This window comes from Alternaria novae-zelandiae (genome assembly GCF_023758075.1).
Source record: "Alternaria novae-zelandiae strain BMP 2774 chromosome Unknown scaffold_15, whole genome shotgun sequence".
NCBI classification, from domain to species: domain Eukaryota; kingdom Fungi; phylum Ascomycota; class Dothideomycetes; order Pleosporales; family Pleosporaceae; genus Alternaria; species Alternaria novae-zelandiae.
This window is the reverse complement of record NW_026056975.1, coordinates 548,350-565,976: the sequence shown is the minus strand read 5'-3', so window position 1 is coordinate 565,976 and position 17,627 is coordinate 548,350. Positions and strand designations below refer to the sequence as shown.

Genomic DNA, 17,627 nt, shown 5'->3' with positions numbered 1-17,627 from the left:
CGTACAGAAGAAGCCGGGAGGTGTGTGAGCGGTGTACATAGGCAACGCCGTGGATAAGCGCTTGCCCTTCAGGAAGTCGAACTTTTAGGGAATCTCTAGAAAAGGATGGGGAGGGAGTAACGCCATTTGGAGGGAAAGGCGTTTAGACACGCGAGACATCGCGACCGAAGCACTTGGCCTTGGCCCAGTCGAGCATGACCAATATCCTGTTGCGGGTGCTGAAGCACATGCTGAGGTAGGCGGAGCGCCAGAAGATGTAGGTGATGGTACCGCCGGAAGCGATGTTGCCGGAGAACCACGAGATGTCGGCAACGGCCTTCTCGGAACCAATGTAGGCGAGCGAACCCTGGTGAGAGTACTCGAAGGGACCGATGGATTTGATCCTCCTCAGCCTCTGCTGCAGAGCCTTGATCTCGCCGAAGACCTTGTCGCGGGCCTCCTTGCCGGGGGCCTTCTCCTGGGCGACGGAGAGTTCAGCAAGCTCACCCTCAATCTCGGAGGTCTTGGCCATGTTGTTGAACATGCGGGCGAGGAAAGCACCCTCCTGAGCAGCGACCTGGGCAGTTGGGGCGTAGTTGGCAACAGCGCAGTCACCGACAGCCCAGACGTTCTCGGTACCCTTGACAACGAGGTACTCGTTTACGGCGAGACCGCGGCGGGAGTCCTTCTGTGCGGGGATCTGGTTGATCAGGTCCTTGACGATGGGTCGGAGAGCGTTACCGGTGGCCCAGACGAGAAGACCGTAGGGGATCTTCTCGAGCTGCTTCTTGCCGTCGGGGCCAGTCGACTCAGCCTCGATGAACTTGGGTGTGACGTTCTTGACCATGGTCTTTGTGCGGATGGTGATGGTCTCCTCCTTGAAAGTCTTCTCGGTGTAGTCGATGAGCTGCTTGGAGAACATGGGAAGGACGTTGGGGAGGGCCTCGACGAGGGTGACGTGGAAGTTATCCTGGATCTCGGGAAGCCACTTCTTCAGGTCGGAGTGGAAGAAGTCCTGGAGTTCACCAGCGAATTCGACACCGGTAGGGCCACCTCCGACAACGACCATGTGTAGCAGGCGCTTCTTCTCCTCGTCAGACTGGTCCTTGAAGGTAGCAGTCTCGCAGCAGTCCATGATGCGGTTTCGGATGCGCTGGGCGTCGCCGACCTCCTTCAGGAAGAGACCGTTTTCCTTAACACCGGGGATACCTGTTCCATGTTAGCTGAGTTCGGGTGAGAATGGGCGGATGACGCACCGAAAGTGGCGTTCTCAGCACCAACACCAACGACAAGCATGTCAAAGGGCACCTCGGTCTGGGAGACGTCGCCCTTGATGTCGGAGTCGTCGCTGATGTAGACGACCTTCTTCTCGTAGTCGATCTTGGTGGCCTCGGCTTCGTAGTATTTGACCTGGGCCTTCTTGTGGCGCAGGAAGTTGCGGATGGGCTCCATGATGGAGCGGTGCTCGATGGTGCCGACGGTGCATGAGGGCAGGAGGGGGGTGAAGAGAAAGTAGTTGCGCGGGGAGACGACGATGACATTGTAGTTTTCCGTGTCGAGCTTCTTCAGCAGGGAAACAGAGCCCCAGCCGGTACCTGTCGCGTGTCAGATGCATGCTATGCGTGCTGCGTCATTCGTCGCTACTCACCGAGGACGACGAGCGTCTTCTTGCTTGGGTCAGGCGGCGGCTGGTCGGCGGGGTTGCGAGTCTCGTAGATGCCGTATCCGACGTATCCTAGGCCGGCGATGGCAGAGAGGTACGTGAGGCGCCAGGTCCAGCGCAGGAGGCGGAACCTCTTGGCCTTGGGCTTGGGCGCGCTGCTCGACTGCTGGCGGACAGACTGGCGGAGGGCAATCTGGTACTGCGTGGGCCGGGGCGTCCAGCGCGCTCTGTTGGCGATAAGCGACGGGCGCTGCGTGGTGAAGGTCCTGCGTCCAGCCAGCTGAACCTGCGAGAGCACATTGGCAGCGGCGAGCGGCCTCATGGTGGGTGCCATTGAAATGGTGGAAGCTGCGGGAGAGCTTCACGGGGTCAATGGCTGGGTGCGGGTGGTAGGGAGGCGAGCGAAGGGAGGGTGAGGATGTCTCGTCGGTGCGCGGGAGTCAACTTTTTCTTAGCGATGACGAACACCCACCCTACCAAGACGCCTCGCAGGGGTCTTTGCTTCTGCGCCGAAAGATAAGCCTTGTTCCAATTAAAGCCCGCCCTGCCCTGCCCTGCCCGCGCCTACACGCGAATTATTTCGAGCGCCAGGACAGCTACCATTAGTTCTCGAGGCCGATCACCCGCTACTCCCACGCTTTCGTTGGGATTGTGCTGATGCCATTGTGGCTGCACCCAAACCTTCACCTCCACGTCCAGGGACACACATCATCACATAGAGATCAAAATGCCTCATTGCATTCTCAATCCCTTTCGCCCCCATTGCTCAGCTCAACAAGTCATGGCCTCGCCGTCCCTCGGCTCGGCACCGACTCCGGTGGCCAGCCATGTACATGCCCTTTTGCAGTGAGCACCCGCATCCGGTACCGCGGAGGCACACATGGTGGCTTCAAGCGCCATTTAACCGAGCCGCATGTCCCTGAGCCTCAACGACTGCATACTGGACCCGTAGACCGACAGAATTCCTGGTTTTGCGGACCCGCCTGCCCAGCCTTGTGGTAAATAGTCATCATCCTACATCGCCCGAAACAACATGCGCCGCCGTGCATCCTTGAACCAATCCCCTCGCGACTTAATTCCATTGTGTCTCATCAATCTTGAAGTGGTCTCGATACGCCCCTTGGCGTATAGACCGCTCATGGGTTCAATGCGCCCTTCTCTATGAGCAACAATCTAAGCTTGCTATGGTGGTGGAATATGGAGACTGCCTGGAGTGCGTTCTTCAATTGTCCGCTTGGTGCATTCGGGCCTGGTGCATTCGGGTCTGCACCACTTTCGAGCAGAATTTCTGCAATTTCCATCTTTCCGTACAGCGAGGCTGCTTGCAACGCGTTACCACAGTATCCACCTTGCGCGTTGACATTGGCCCCTTTATTCACCAACGCCTTTATCAAGTCTGCGTAATCATGGTGCACAGCTGCTTGGAGTGCGTTTCCATACATGCCACATTGTGCGTTGACGTCAGCACCCATTTCCAGCAGGAATAGTGCAGTCTCTTTGCGGCAGTGACATATAGCTGTGTAGAGTGCGTTGACGGAGTGCCCTCTCTCTTTGCGGCAGTGACATTTATCTGTGGAGATTGCGTTGAAGGAGCACTCTCTCTGCGCGTTCACGTTGGCTCCTTTGTCCAACATTATAGCAGCAGACATTGTGTGGCCAAAATGAACGGCATGGTGGAACGCATCATCTAAGTGCTCGGGTCGAATATCCATGCAGAACCTGGTACTCATGAGAAATCGAACGATTGAATCGTTGCCGTACATTGCTGCGTCGTTCAGTAACTTCGCCAATTTGCCGTCTGGATCACCAGCCGAAATCACGCGATCATCCAAGAGCAACTTAACGACTTTCGCGTGGTCTCTGCGGCCAGCCGACATTATCGCGTCCCAGGGATCTGAGCCTGGAGCTTCCACAGCATGCCTCCACAGTCGTATCAACGTTGTCGTCAAATCTTCTGGGCAGACCTTTGCTGCGTTGTTCAGGAAACCTCCTTCTCTTGAGTATGCGAATTTGCCATCCCCTGTATCTACGATGTGTCCATCATTCAGCTCATGCCTATGCCTCTTGCGTGCTCTTCCTCTACTGAGTACAAGTGTAAACGCGCGAATCGCCGCAAAGTTTCCCAACGCACTCGCTGCAAAGACGGGACAGCCGTATCGCTCTTTTTCTATTCTCAGACATTGTAAGGGTTGGAAGTGAGCCAGTATGAGGTCAGCACAGTTCAGCTCTGCTAATCGGTACAGAAGGCTGACGTCCGATGAATTCGTACGGGTTTCATGGGACTTGAGCATGTTGTCTAATTTGGCCCATGCTCGAAGCGGAAACTTGCTGAGAAAATGCGCCTGTGATATGCCCCACTCTTCTGAGATATTTGCATGCCGCAATACATTCTGAGTAGCATAAAACAGAAAGGGGAAATCTTGAGTAAGCATGAGACTTGACGCCCTGGAGTAATCCGGCGAGCGGAGGTTGCACTCAAGAATATCTGGAGGTATGACCTGCATGATCATGATCTTGGAGATCTGATTTAGACAGGACTGTTTCAGTCGCTCATGGCTCTGCCCATCAAAGTTGGTTTTGTACTGTGGCCAGATCCTCCCAAGACCATTCTCGTTGAGGACAAAGTCACGGACTGACTCGTGTATGAACTGAACCTTTCCTGCCTCCGGCTTCACGCATGAAGAGTGATCCTCAGAGACATAGGGAAGATACGATTCATCGGGCTTTGCAATCTCAACAAGACCCTTGGAACAGTCTAATACAAAACGTTCAACCACGTCTTTCGTGACATGATATCTGTTTCTCATAGTCAGGGCCTCCGGATTGTTGCCAGACAAAACAGCATAGTAAAGCACTTCGGGGCTTAGTGGACGAGTCGCAAAAAGAACCCATTGAATACACAGAACCAAGTCGTCGGTGTTGTCCGAATCGCGCGTCAGGATGTCGTGAAATAGGTTGTCCAGGTCGTTGGGAATCTCTCGCAACTTCTGTTCTAAACCATGAACTCGACCCCGGTCGAATTCTTTGTTCAAAATACCGATGACCAGAACGACCCACATGAAAATGCCTGACGCCTTCTTTTGGAGATCAGTTCTCATACGTTTGGCCACGTCACTTTGCCCGATCTTCAGCTCTGCTTTGATGTAGTTGGCGATATCTCGTTCGTGCCCACCTTGATCATCCAACACGAGCTCTAGTCCCTTGCTCACTGTGACATGTGGATAATGTCGACTGGAGAAACAAAGTGAAAATCGTACGCCTTTTTGGATACTCAGCTCGCCAACATCCTCGAAGAAGCGAATCATTTCCCGAATCTGCGCTTCTTCGCACTCATCTAGCGCATCGATGAAGCAAATAACGATCTTACTGTCTAGCTCTTGGATAGCGTTCTCGAAAATCATTTTCAAGGAATCAGTATCCCATTCACGGTCGGCGTTGAATTTGGAGCCCGGTGGGTAGAGCAAGTTCAAAACGTTTTGAAGCGACGGAATGCACTCGAGAAGGTGCACTAAGAGGGCACGGTATAATCCAATCGTGGATTTCTCCATGTCGTCTCCCCGAGCGTTGAAGAAGAAGGATAAGTGGACAGCCTGCCTCATTGTCCTTTGAGCTGACTCTACTGCAAACTTCATCAGTGTAGACTTTCCGGCCCCAGCTTTTCCCTTGATCCACAATAGGCCGTTGTATTCGTGGTGATCGGTGGCGTTCATCCATCGGACATATTGGGGGTCATCTAAGAGCCATTTGCATGTTTGAACGTGAGCTCTCTTGATAATCAACTTGCGTGCTCCCAGGCGCTTGAATTTCAGTGACTCCAAAATGGTTCGCTTTTCCTCTACGTTCAGCTCATTTGGCCCCTCGGTGTCGCTCTCCGCTGGGGTTGGTATCTTCGAGAGCAGTTCTTTCGCGTAAGCCGCTGCGGTCCCTGCTGCGTAAGGTTGCCAATGATCGTTTTTGTGCGAGTCAGCATAGTCGCAGATACCACGGATCACGACACATGGGAAGGTGTTCATAAGACCAGCGGCCTCCATCTCGAAGCACAAAACACCGCCGAGCTCGTGGCTAATCTGGTCTCTTTGCGTTCCAGATTTCATCACTTGATTGCCGGAAGCGATCGTGCCTGTATGAACTTCTACTTTTGCCTCATCTTCGCGCCCTGGGCGTATCACTTGTCTGTCGGTATTGCACTCTTTGCATGTGAGACCGCCCCCGTGATGGTAGGAAGCATCGAACAAAATATCCGGCCCTGCCTGCTTGCGCTGAAATGCAGGTATGCGTTCAACCTCGGCGAGGCGACTGCGTAGTGTACCCTTAGCCAGAAGGGTGTCTGCGTGGACCGCCGTTACGGCACTGAGCAGGATCTGTGGCGGCGCGTTCAGAAATCCTGTGCGTCGGAATTCGCCGGGTGATGACTTCCCCATATCGTACTGCACGACTCCGCCAAATGGACCATGCGGCTTGCTAACCACGATGTCTCCTAGTCGAACATCTGCATTTGCGCTCGGTACACCTCCGCCTATTCCTACCATCAGTCCGAAACGTATTCCTCTAAATTTCGCCTGCATCTGTGTTGCCACAGCTGCAGCTGGGTTCGTCCCGAAATGACCTGGCAGGCACACAATCACGACCTTGTGGCCTGCCACCAACCCCGTACAGTAGATGTTGTCGTCGTCCTGATCGACATCGCCCTCGGCGTCTTCGTATTCTTCGTCTAGCATCGCCTGCGCTGCTGCGAGTTCGACAGGCAATGCGCATACCCATCCCACGGTGTATTCATCGCGACGAGGCTGACGGGGCATCTGGGCGCGTTGCGGCCGGGCTAGGCTGACTGGAAGGCATGCGATCGTTTTCTGTCACGACAGGCGTAAGGAGGATAGTTGGGTAAGTAGGGTGAGCGTTGTAGATGCTGCGACAGCGCTTCTCTCGAGGGACGTTGATTAACCTGGTCAAGGCAGTCGCCATCAAAAGTGGGAGGGCAGGCGTTCGTGCCACCCCAGCCGGCTCATGAGGATGCGCCACATGAGTTGTCTATTGGCTAGCCTCACCCACCACGCGCATGCCTCTTTAGCTTTGTCGATTGGATGAGACGTTTTCTACCATGCTCGCTGATGATTTCTCCGTTTTCGCGAGTCTTCTGAATGTTCGGATCCAGTAAGTAGAGCAACTCGGTCGCCTGCGTCTTCGATACATGGTCACGAGCTGGATGTCACCTCTTACAGATGGAGCGCATCACCTGTGTTCAGTTTGGTAAGGCAAGTCGTTACGTTCAGCCTAGCTCGACCTAACTTTCGTTCAGCCTCGGGTGCTTGGAACACAAGTATAAAACGATTAGATGAATGCGTCGAGGTAAGATATTCTGCATAATTAGTTCAGCAAGCATATGGCTAATACTACTCCAGGCTTTAGGCACTTTATCACCACAATACCTGTTGAGATCACCTTTCTCTGCAACTATCTTGAGACTGACTCTCGCATAGATTGATGCATCATGATCCTTTCTCGACCGGCAAAGAGCTGGCGCCGGACCTTCTTCGATTATTTCAAGTCCCGCAATATCTTCTTTCGGAAGGGACTCGACGTTCTAATGGGTTCTATGACCACAAGGAGACTTTTGATTCCGACGGCCACTTGCAGGCAGGGTGTCAGTGCATCGGATACTCGACGAGGAACCAAAACTTACCTGTACTCCAGACATATGGTTCCGCACGCTAATCAAGACAGCCAACATGAATGGAAAGTTGAGCTACAAGTGGCATGAGATGACCTTTCTTTGCCGATGGGATGCTCAATGTAGCGTTACACTATGCATAGGTGTAGATGTTGCGTTCCAGAACCATCTCCAGCAAGCTCTACACAACATATGGCCTGAAGTGCAAGCGTCCCGGAATTTCTCGCTATTGATACCACTCGCCGAGGCTATCGTCACAATGTACGACATATCAGTATGGTCTATACGAGATATCGTAAGGCAAGCAGAGAAGGTGAGTACTTCTGAGGTACGAATGAGCACTGAACTAATTGACGTGTTCATCATAGGATCGTTCGCGCCCAACACGAGATGCCAGTCATTTCACTCTCTTGCACGAAACAGCGAGACACGCCATCCACTCCTCTGAGACCCTTAATGTGTCTGTAGAGACACTAAAGGCCATGCAGCAGCACGCTTCTGGCTGTCCAGACACGATGTCGAGTACAGACGCAATCGGGAAGAAATCTGCTGAGTATTCTATGAAGCACCTGAGCTTCCAGCTTCGCATGCTGCAGAATCTACTCCTCCGGTCACAATCGAACAAAGAGCGACTGCAGAATGAAATTGCTCTTGTAAGCCACACACGCGTATTGTGACAGACACTGCTTATGTTTCTAGGCATACAACATGATTGCGCAACGAGATGGTCAGATAATGACAGGTTTGGGAGAGGCAGCGAAGCATGACAGCGGCGCAATGAGAACAATCTCGGTGGTGTCCATGGCCTTTTTACCTCCGACTTTTCTCTCAGTGGGTACCTAGATACTGAGCATTCCACGTACAAAGACTGACGATGCACAGGCCGTGTTCAGTATGAGCTTTTTTGACTTCGTGCCTGGCCAAGATGGTCAAAAAGGGCAATGGCTAGTGTCAGAGCAGTTCTGGATCTACTGGGCTTTCGCAATACCACTGACCTGCCTCACGATAGGAATTTGGGCGACGCGAAAAAAGTGGAGTAGAGTACATAAGTAAAGAGGCCGAGTACGAAGCGTAAATACGGACTAAGCTCAGCTTGCCAAAAAGGGTGGTGATGATGACATGCATCCATGGATGGATTCACCCCGCTCACATCCGTGGATGCTTATCGATAGACCTTCCCCTCTCTCAACTAGCAACAAGGTAGCTACACAACATCACAACCAGACTCGTCCTCTGAACTTCGATTCATGCAGAATTGCTCGTGAAACCTATTCAATCCCATCTCCCAGGTCCACATAAACCATGCCACACGCGACCGCAACCGTAAACGGCATCCTAGTAGCCGAGACCGACTCCTACGAAGTCGTCGACGGAAACATCTACGTAACCAACCCTTCTCCTTTCTTGCCCATCAAAAGCCCCTTAAATCCATCTGATCCATGCCAGTTCCCACCCGGCACCATCAAGAGCAACCACTTCAGCCCCACTTCAACTAAGACGCACTGTCCATACAAGGGAGACGCAAGCTACTACACCGTCACAGCCAACAAGACGGAAGTGAAAGATGCAGCGTGGTACTACCCGGAGCCGTTGGAAAGCATGAGTAAGATCAAGGGGTATGTTGCTTTCTACAAGGGAAAAGCTGAGGTGAAGAGTGAATAGACGAAAGACAAAGTAATATGGTGGTCATGGGGTTACGTGTGGATATGGGTATATTCAGTATCAATTGAACTCCCAAGAAACAAAATGCAAATGTTCCTGTCTAGTAACGCCGATTAAATGCTCATCATCATAACATCTGGACTGGCTGTTCCGAGATCATGCATCAACAGCCATCATCATCGTGTCATCGCCATCGATGCCTACAGCCGGCGGCTCGATCATAACACCCCGCCCTCTTCCTTGAAGCAACTCCCTCCGTACCTCTACGCTGATGCTCCTGTGACCTCTTGTGAGCAGCAAGTCGAGCAGTGCCTCTCGTTGGTCCTCGGTGATGTCGTTCCTGTATCTTTGCGCAAAGGCAAGCAAGCACTGATGCCAGATGACGGGCAGTTTGCCTGTGTTGCCGAGGTCGCCTGCTACAGACTCCGTGTCCATGGCGTCGGCACTGCTGGCACCCACACCGCGGAAGCGCAGGAAGTGGAAGACGAGCGCGTCGATGACCTTGAAGGGGAGGGCGTACTTCTTCTCGAGCAGGGTCTTGATGAAGATGTTGCAGGGGCCGGCGGCATCGGGGTCGGATGACATTTGCTCGGCGGCGATTTCACACAGACGGTGGAGGGCGGCGGCGGAGTGTAGGACGGGGACGGAGACCTTGGCTACAACAGATGCTACAATCGTGGCGTCGCGCTGGGTGCAAGTGACGTCCGTGAGCATAGGGAATACGACACCCTTGAAGAAGGCGCTGGGCTTGTAGAGCGCCTTCTTCAGCGCGTTGTACAGATGCACATTGAGCTTGTGTGTCTCCCGGATGTTCTGTTGTACCAAAGGTAGCAGTATGGTGTTGAGGAAGGTCTGCGCCGTTCGCGGGTCTCTGGAGATGAAGATTCGGGTCGCAGCGAAGGTGGCGTTCGGTGTCCAGTCGTCAGGACGTGTGATGGCGACAAGCGTTTCCCAGGCGGGGATCGTGGGCAGGATCTTGAAGGGCTTGGGCAGCTTGCCGCTCTTGTAGCGGCTGAGAATTAATCCAATCTTTGAGTATACTGTGCAGGCTTAGTAGAGTTACGAGCTTTTGTAGTGAGGATGTTGTACCTTCGACGACCTTTGCTGGTAGTTCGATTGCGTCTTCTGGAGCACCACCGCCTTGAATTTCTGGTTGCTGTACTTCGCCTCCGGCTTCATGCGCAGCGATCTTCTCGAGGATGAGCGCTGCGAGATCTGTGCCGGGACCTGACTGTTGCGCTTCCTCGCCAGGCCATACGATGGGGTTGTCGTCTGTTGGTATGAACTTGTTCCACGCCGCCAGATCGTTCGCATCGATCTCGACCTCTTCCACCTCCTCATCGTCCTCGCCCCATGCTTCGTCGTCATCTTCGCCTTGGATCAAATCCTCTCCTGGCATGTCATCCTCTCCCATGCGTGTCTCAAAGTCGAAGGCTGGGTTGGCTTCTTGCGGTCGCCGGACCTTGTTCTCTCTCGCATCCTCCTCTTCTAGCTCTCTTCCAATTTCTAAGATTTTGCGCGAGCTCTTGGAGTCTACGTATTTCTGCTCGTCGTCTTCCTTGTCGCTCTTGTTTCGCTTTTGTCGCTTCGGCGCCTTGTTCTTCCACGGGTCGGAGGGCGCATATTCTTCGGCTAGAGGGTTGTGTCGCTGATCGCGCACACCAGGCGATTTGGGTGCTTTCGGCATGGTGGGTATGTGGTCGCGAGCGGAGGATCAGAAGAGGCGCAACGTCTTTTTCTGAAGTTTTAGTGTGATCGTGGGTGTATTACAGACGCTTTTCAGAGTTGGCGGCAGTGAGTAGTAAAAGTTCGAGAACGGGATAAATTTTGGTGGGGTCTGCCTAGCGCCGCAACTTGCATGTCCAGGGTCGTGCCTTCCAACATAGCTACAAGCAGCTGTCGCGCTTTCCACTCCAGCTACATCAACCCTCAACATGGCCGACTCACACCCCCCTTCGCGTTCCAATACACCCACACTCGTGCCTCCAATGCGGCGGCCACTCGAAGGAGACAATGCGCCCGCTGTCTCGTCTCCGCTCAACCCCAATCCGGATGCGGCAGCGCGTGCCAGACCGAAAGCTCCCGCGCGCGAGCAGAGAGAGAAGCGCGAGACGATCAAGAAACGCGAAGCTTCAGCGTCGACGCGCCAGGCCACTCCGAGCGCAAAGTCTAGCAAGAAAGAGCGTCCCTCAGCCGACTCACCCATGCGATATTCCATCCCCGAGCCCAGACCCTCCGACTACGAAGCGCCAAAGGACAGCACGCTGGTGTCACATGAGCCGAACCCTATGTATGCGCCTGATGGCATTACCGAGCTGAAGAAGCCACACGATATCGCCTGGAACAAGAAGGGCTACAAGTACACCCACTGTGTCGCCGACCCGCTCTTCCGTCACAAGCAATACTACAGGCAGAGCGACTCCAGGCCGTATGGACCGCGAATGAGCCACGAGGACTGCGACAGATGGTTTCATTTTGATAACAGCGCGACAATCGTATCCCAGGAGAAGGGCTGGCGCATGGGACGCGGGAACGTAGTCGCGAGAGAAGGCAGGATATACTATGAGGTCAAGGTGCTCAGAGGCATACCCAAAGACGGCCCAAAGGATCCTATTGACCCTAAGACGGGAGAGACGAAACCGGGTCCCCACGTGAGAATGGGTTGGGCAAGGAGGGAAGCGCCGTTGGACGGACCCGTGGGCTTCGACGGCTACAGCTACGGCATCACCGACGCGCGCTTCGAGGCGCAACATCGATCGCGCGCCTCCAAGATCTTCAAGCCGCTCCCCAAGAACGCAAAGAGCAAGCACATGAAGGCCAGGCCCCCGCATGGCAAGCCAATGCCTGTTGAATATGTTATAGATCAGCATGTTCAAGAAGGCGATGTTATTGGGCTTGAGATTCAGCTGCCGTCGCTCTCAATGCATCGCAAGGTCGTCGAAGGCATCTACAACCCGGCCGTCGATCTAGGAGATGGTTTCGACACCGTCAGCAATCAAGACCCATTCGACCGCCCCATCGACATCATCCGTGATCGCATACCCGTGCCCTACAAAGGCAACTTCTACTTCGAGCAGCTCGACTACCAAGTTACAAAGATGGTGGAGGCCTATCACGACCGCGGTCCGGTGCCCAAGATACACCCCTCGCCGAATCACGAAGACGTCAGTGTACGATCGCTACCACACTCGCATATCAAAGTCTACAAGAATGGTGAGGAGGTTGGCATCGCTTTCGAGAATCTCCTAGCCTTCCTCCCTCCTGCTAGTATACCCTCGGTCGAAGCTATCAAAGCTGGTGCGCGAACAGGCTTTGATGACGGCATGGTAGGATATCTGCCAGCCATCTCACTGTTCAACGGTGGTGTTGCCCAAGTCAACTTCGGTCCTGACTTCTGGTGTCCACCCGAAGAGATGGTACAGCAGCGCGAAAAGGATACTCAGATGGTCGACGGCGATACAACCGAGCAGCAGATTCCAGATGGCCGTAAACTGCGGGCTATTGGCGAGCGATACAAGGAGCAGATTGCCGAGGACGTCGTCTGGGACATCATCGATGAGGTCGACTTCTTCTCCCAGGACGGAGGATGGGAGTACAAGGGCGAGGCTCCTCAGGACGTGGCAGGCAAGTCCACGCCTAGGGCGCGTGGCTTTGCAAACGCGGATGAGAATATTGGTGTTGAGGTGGCCAAGCGATACTAATGAAGAACAAAAGTCGTTCTGGTGTTCAGTGGATTGTAATCATAGCGAGGCGTATAGGTATACCCGTTATCAATGATTGATATGCATCTCTCGACGTTTTATCTGTCGCCATTTCCGAATTGTCAACTTCTCCTGTCTGCTCCGATGCGATCGCCACGTTTGCCCCTTTGGTCTATTCGACAGATGACAGCCTTCGTCTACGGCACTTCGGCTTCTTGCTGCACCGAATGGCCGCCTAATTGTGTCACGTATAGCTACACCTTAACAAGAAATTTCGCGCCCTACGCCCTACGCGGTTTTACAAGTATTCGCATCAATTCCGCCCACAAACGTACTCTGCCAAAGAAGGTAATTAGCGCGGAATTAGCGACATCGGACATGCGTTTAAAACTAGCGCAACGTACCCGTTTACGCCAACATTGAATATATACCCACGTATCCTAAGACACTTGTCCACACTTATAAACCATTGTCTGGAGAGGTAACTTGCCCTCCTCTTGTCCTCTTGCACACATTACTCCTCATACCACTACCCCGCCATGGATTCTTCACAATTCCGCGAAGCGGCCAAAGGAGCCATTGACGAGAGTACGTACTCCCAATCTCCCCTGATAGAAGCGTAAATTGACCTACTCTCAAGTCGCAACCTACTACGACACCCTCGAGGAACGCCCCGTGCTCCCCTCCGTCAAACCAGGCTACCTGCGCCCGCTACTCCCCGCCTCGACACCTGAAGAAGGCGAAGCATGGGAGACCATTCAAGCAGACATCGACCGTGTCATCATGCCAGGCCTAACCCACTGGCAAAGCCCCAAATTCATGGCCTTCTTCCCGTGCAACTCGTCCTTCGAAGCCATGATAGGCGACATGTACAGCGGGGCCTTCAACGCCGCAGCCTTCAACTGGATCTGCTCGCCCGCGATTACAGAGCTAGAAACCGTTGTCATGGACTGGATCGCCAAGCTCATCGCACTGCCGAACGACTTCCTCAGTGACGGCGAGGGCGGAGGCATCATCCAAGGTACCGCCAGTGAAGTCGTACTAACCGCCCTCGTTGCCGCCCGCGAACGCCTCATCCGCCGTAAACTAGGCGATATGCCAGAAGGCGAAGAGAGGATGGACAAAGCAGCTGATATCCGGGGTAAGCTCGTTGCTTTGGGCTCCGAACACGCGCATTCGAGTACGCAGAAAGCGGCTGTGATCGCAGGAACCAGATACCGCAGTGTTCCCGCATCCAAGGAATCCAACTACAGCGTCACGGCCTCTGCGCTGCGTAAAACCATCGAAGAGTGCCGTGCAAAGGGGCTGGAACCGTTTTACTTCACCGTCACGATTGGTAGCACGGGGACGTGCGCTACCGACGACTTGGAAGGTATCGCGGCGCTCGCGAAAGAGTTTCCTGACCTCTGGATTCATGTCGATGCCGCGTATGCGGGCTCTGCGCTCGTGTGTCCCGAGTATCAGCATTTGTGCAAGCCGATTGCGGCGTTTGACTCGTTCAACTTCAATTTGCACAAGTGGCTGTTGGTCAACTTTGATTGCTCGGCGTTTTTTGTCAAGAAGAGGAGGGATTTGATGGATACGTATAGTATTACGCCTAGTTACCTGCGCAACCCTCATTCTGAACAAGGTCTTGTTACGGACTACAGGGATTGGCAGATCCCGCTCGGTCGGAGGTTTAGGAGTCTGAAGGTTTGGTTTGTGTTGAGGAGTTATGGGGTTAACGGTCTGAGGCAGTTCATCAGGAAGCACATCAAGTTGGGAGAGTACTTCCATGAGCTCCTGCTTTCGAAGCCGGATTTGTTCAGCGTAACTACGGAACCGGCGTTTGGACTCGTCACATTCCAGGTTAAGCCGAACATGGCTTCGGGGGCGGCGAAAGCGGCAAATCAGGCGGACCCGTCGCACGAGGCACTGCAGAATGACTTCCATACTGATGCCGAGGCGCAGTACAAAGAGATGGTTAATCAGAAGACGAAGGAGGTTTACGAGAAGATTAACAGCAAGGGCGATTTCTTCCTGACAAGCACGGTTGTGGGTGGATTGTATGTTATCAGGGTTGTCAGTGCGACGATCAAGAGCGAGGAGAAGTGGATGAAGCAGATATTTGATGAGTTGGTGGAGGCTGCGGGAGGCAAGGGCGATGATAAGGCGGCTTGAGTGTAGCTTGTGTTAATCTTATGCTATCATTCCCCCTTCATTCCCTCCACATGCGATACAAAGCCATGGGTTTTATAGAGATTGAAAGAACATATACACAACGCAGCACCGTATCTACCATGTGCATGCCACCAGGGGGTCTACATGAGCGCTTCGCTACGTACTCTGCGGCCTAGAAGTATCTTGTTGGAGCCAGGCCTATCCGAGAGTTCACGAACGTGGCAGCGTTGATTCAACGTAGGAGGGAAAGGCGCCATGAATCCCTAGGGGTCACGGCATCCACGGAGACCTCAGTGCGATGAGCAAGGACGTCAGACACTTAGAACATGGGAAATAGAAATGGGAATGTAAAGTAGACAAACATGACATGGGGATCCAGATATCATTGCATGAATTTGAAGTGCTATGATCAGTCCAACCGTAATATCCGCACCGCATTCCCACCAAGAACATCCTTCGCTTTCTTGTCATCCGTCGAAAAGGCTTTCGAGATAGCCCCATAGTTTGCGTTGACACTGTGCCACTCCTTCGCGTCTTCTTCCAGCGGTGGGAAGAATGGGTGATCAGTGCCTGCTACTGTTAGCTCCTAGTCTCACATATACGTGTAGTGATGCTTACCAAACAATAACCGATCAGACCCTGATGCATCAAGGGCTGCCTTCAATCCCACTTCCGAGTAAATGACAGCATCCAGGTAGATGTTTGTCTTCAGGATATCCCATACATCCCTCCTGTTCTGTGTCTTGCCATGCTTCTTCAAATGTCCATCATGCAAGATGCACGACTCGATGCGACCTGCGAGGAACGGTAGTGTACCTCCAGAATGTGCCAGTAGTACGCTGAGCTTTGTGAACCGATCCCAAACGCCGCTCAACAACATTCTCGTCACCGCGATGGTTGTCTCCAATGGGAAGCCGAGCGCTAGTGGTAGGACGTGTCCGTATTCGCTCGCTCGCGGTCCATAGACGGATGTAGGTAGACCGTAGTGTGGGTGGAGGAAGATGAGTTGTTGGTGCTTCTCCAATGCTGCGTATACAGGATCGAGGTTCTCATCGTCTAGACCTTGCCCAAGGCCTGAGGTTCCCATGATGACACCACGCGCATACTTGAGTGTGCTTAGTCGTTCGATCTCGGCGGTTATGACTTCGGGCGATGCGGAAAGTGGGAGGGTGCCGAAGAAGTACAATCGGCCGGGATACTGGGAGCACTGGTCATTGACATCGTCGTTGATCTTCTTCGCGGCTTCGCCTGCTTCCTCTGCGGGAACGAAGTCTAGCCAAGGGTTTGCTAACGAGATGACGGATTTGTCAATCTTGTGCAGGTCCATAAAGGCTATCTTTTCTTTAATCTCGTAGTATTCGGAGCCAATTGGGCGGCCGCGGGAGGTTGACGGTGTTGAAGGGTCATCTTCTCCGGGAAGGATGATGAGACGAGCTGAGTCTGGTGCATCGGGGAATGTTCGAACGTATGGTACGGTTGTTCGTGAGCGTAGTAGCTCCATGTATTTGGGAGGGTAAACATGGGTGTGGACGTCTACGATTGTCATGCTGGCGGATGGGGACGCGTTTTACGCGTCAACGTATGAGTGGAAGGTGCTGTGGTGGTGTATTGACACTTCAAACGCGCTATTGGGAGTGAAAGAGAAGCCAAAGAATTGTTAGGCCGCTTGATCTGACAGACGAGACGTATCGTGGATGTTTTGACCCTGGTGGGGTAGCTCGAATTGCCCCACTACCGGGCGTCCAGCATCCCACCTTCCCCAAGCGGCAAGAAGCTATGGAGCCGTTGACGGAGATGGCCGCGATGAATATGTGTCACTTTGATATGTCGAAATGTTTTGTTACGTACTGTATTCGGCACGAGTTTAGATGGTCAGTGGGACTGCGGCTGATCAAGCCCATGTCCTCAAGAAGACGTTCGGCGGCTTGTCCCAGGTCTCGAACTCTGCGTCCACCTCCCACGGGATATCTCCTGTACCCTCATCCTTGAATCCCAATCTCCTGTACACGGGTCTTCCCATAGTGCTTCCTTCTGTTGTGCACTCCAAGTTGCCCCTCTTCTTTGCCTCTTCAAGGCCGACCTCAACTAGCTTAGCAGCAATGCCGCGACGCTGGTATGCTGGATCAACAGCACAACAGTCCAGTGTGAAGATAGCGGGCGGATTGCGACCTGATTTCTCGACCTCTCGCATGTATGCGATACGTCGTTTCCATAGTGAGTTGAACATTTGTGTTGCAAACCGCCGTTTCAGGTCGTCGTAATCAGTGAGAGCTTCCTCCATGTCGCCGTAGAACGGGTCGCCGTAGCCCTCCACGAACGATAGCTGCTTCCAGATGGCTATCCCAGCGACTCGTCTTTCGCCCTGCTTATCCGGATCAGGCACGGTAGCCTTGAGATAGAGGGCATTGGGTTGTCCGTCTTTGTTGGTGGTGATGGACTGCCATCTCTTCATCAGGATCTGAGCTTGCTTCGCCTGCCCTTCTTCCGTGTCCCAGCCGGGTGTCATCAGTTGCCATAGGGCATCTTTTGCTTGGTGACCGAAGGCTTCGGAAAGACAATGCTGCGCTTGCCTAAAGTCTCGTTCCGTCTCGCAAGGAGAAACAATGACGTCGTTGCTCGCGGCCATATTGAAAGTAAACCGAAGTGGTATAAGTGCAGGTGTACCTTACGGGGAGTATGTCGGGGGAGACAGGGAATTTATGTATGAGGTTAGTAGGATCGAATGACTAAAGACCCATAAAACGCCATCGCCTACAAGTCTCGCGGACAACTCTGCTGATGCCTAGCTCTTGGC

At 53.4% G+C, this 17,627-nt stretch overlaps 8 protein-coding genes across 8 annotated transcripts; 3 read left to right on the top strand and 5 right to left on the bottom strand.

The window, feature by feature from the left end:
* Positions 1 to 142: 142 nt before the first annotated feature.
* NDH2 (External alternative NADH-ubiquinone oxidoreductase mitochondrial) lies at positions 143 to 1,976 on the bottom strand (the record flags this gene model as incomplete). The annotated part of the gene is made up of 3 exons (XM_049400984.1): positions 143 to 1,188; positions 1,236 to 1,574; positions 1,628 to 1,976. 3 exons carry the CDS (start codon positions 1,974 to 1,976, stop codon positions 143 to 145), a joined length of 1,734 nt encoding a protein of 577 aa, XP_049253296.1.
* Positions 1,977 to 2,778: 802 nt separating this feature from the next.
* On the bottom strand, positions 2,779 to 6,403 carry J4E88_007366 (uncharacterized protein; the record flags this gene model as incomplete). The annotated part of the gene is made up of 2 exons (XM_049400983.1): positions 2,779 to 6,368; positions 6,400 to 6,403. 2 exons carry the CDS (start codon positions 6,401 to 6,403, stop codon positions 2,779 to 2,781), a joined length of 3,594 nt encoding a protein of 1,197 aa, XP_049253295.1.
* A 2,209-nt stretch (positions 6,404 to 8,612) lies between these two features.
* Positions 8,613 to 8,972, top strand: J4E88_007365 (uncharacterized protein; the record flags this gene model as incomplete). Its single annotated transcript, XM_049400982.1, has 2 exons — positions 8,613 to 8,693; positions 8,757 to 8,972. The coding sequence occupies 2 exons, from the start codon at positions 8,613 to 8,615 to the stop codon at positions 8,970 to 8,972; spliced, it is 297 nt and encodes a 98-aa protein (XP_049253294.1).
* A 156-nt stretch (positions 8,973 to 9,128) lies between these two features.
* Positions 9,129 to 10,659, bottom strand: J4E88_007364 (uncharacterized protein; the record flags this gene model as incomplete). Its single annotated transcript, XM_049400981.1, has 2 exons — positions 9,129 to 10,012; positions 10,062 to 10,659. The coding sequence occupies 2 exons, from the start codon at positions 10,657 to 10,659 to the stop codon at positions 9,129 to 9,131; spliced, it is 1,482 nt and encodes a 493-aa protein (XP_049253293.1).
* Positions 10,660 to 10,906: 247 nt separating this feature from the next.
* J4E88_007363 (uncharacterized protein) lies at positions 10,907 to 12,673 on the top strand (the record flags this gene model as incomplete). Its single annotated transcript, XM_049400980.1, has 1 exon — positions 10,907 to 12,673. The coding sequence occupies one exon, from the start codon at positions 10,907 to 10,909 to the stop codon at positions 12,671 to 12,673; it is 1,767 nt and encodes a 588-aa protein (XP_049253292.1).
* A 539-nt stretch (positions 12,674 to 13,212) lies between these two features.
* On the top strand, positions 13,213 to 14,833 carry J4E88_007362 (uncharacterized protein; the record flags this gene model as incomplete). The annotated part of the gene is made up of 2 exons (XM_049400979.1): positions 13,213 to 13,261; positions 13,314 to 14,833. The coding sequence occupies 2 exons, from the start codon at positions 13,213 to 13,215 to the stop codon at positions 14,831 to 14,833; spliced, it is 1,569 nt and encodes a 522-aa protein (XP_049253291.1).
* A 409-nt stretch (positions 14,834 to 15,242) lies between these two features.
* Positions 15,243 to 16,379, bottom strand: J4E88_007361 (uncharacterized protein; the record flags this gene model as incomplete). Its single annotated transcript, XM_049400978.1, has 2 exons — positions 15,243 to 15,403; positions 15,452 to 16,379. 2 exons carry the CDS (start codon positions 16,377 to 16,379, stop codon positions 15,243 to 15,245), a joined length of 1,089 nt encoding a protein of 362 aa, XP_049253290.1.
* Positions 16,380 to 16,724: 345 nt separating this feature from the next.
* J4E88_007360 (uncharacterized protein) lies at positions 16,725 to 17,459 on the bottom strand (the record flags this gene model as incomplete). The annotated part of the gene is made up of 1 exon (XM_049400977.1): positions 16,725 to 17,459. One exon carries the CDS (start codon positions 17,457 to 17,459, stop codon positions 16,725 to 16,727), a length of 735 nt encoding a protein of 244 aa, XP_049253289.1.
* Between the last annotated feature and the right edge of the window lie 168 nt (positions 17,460 to 17,627).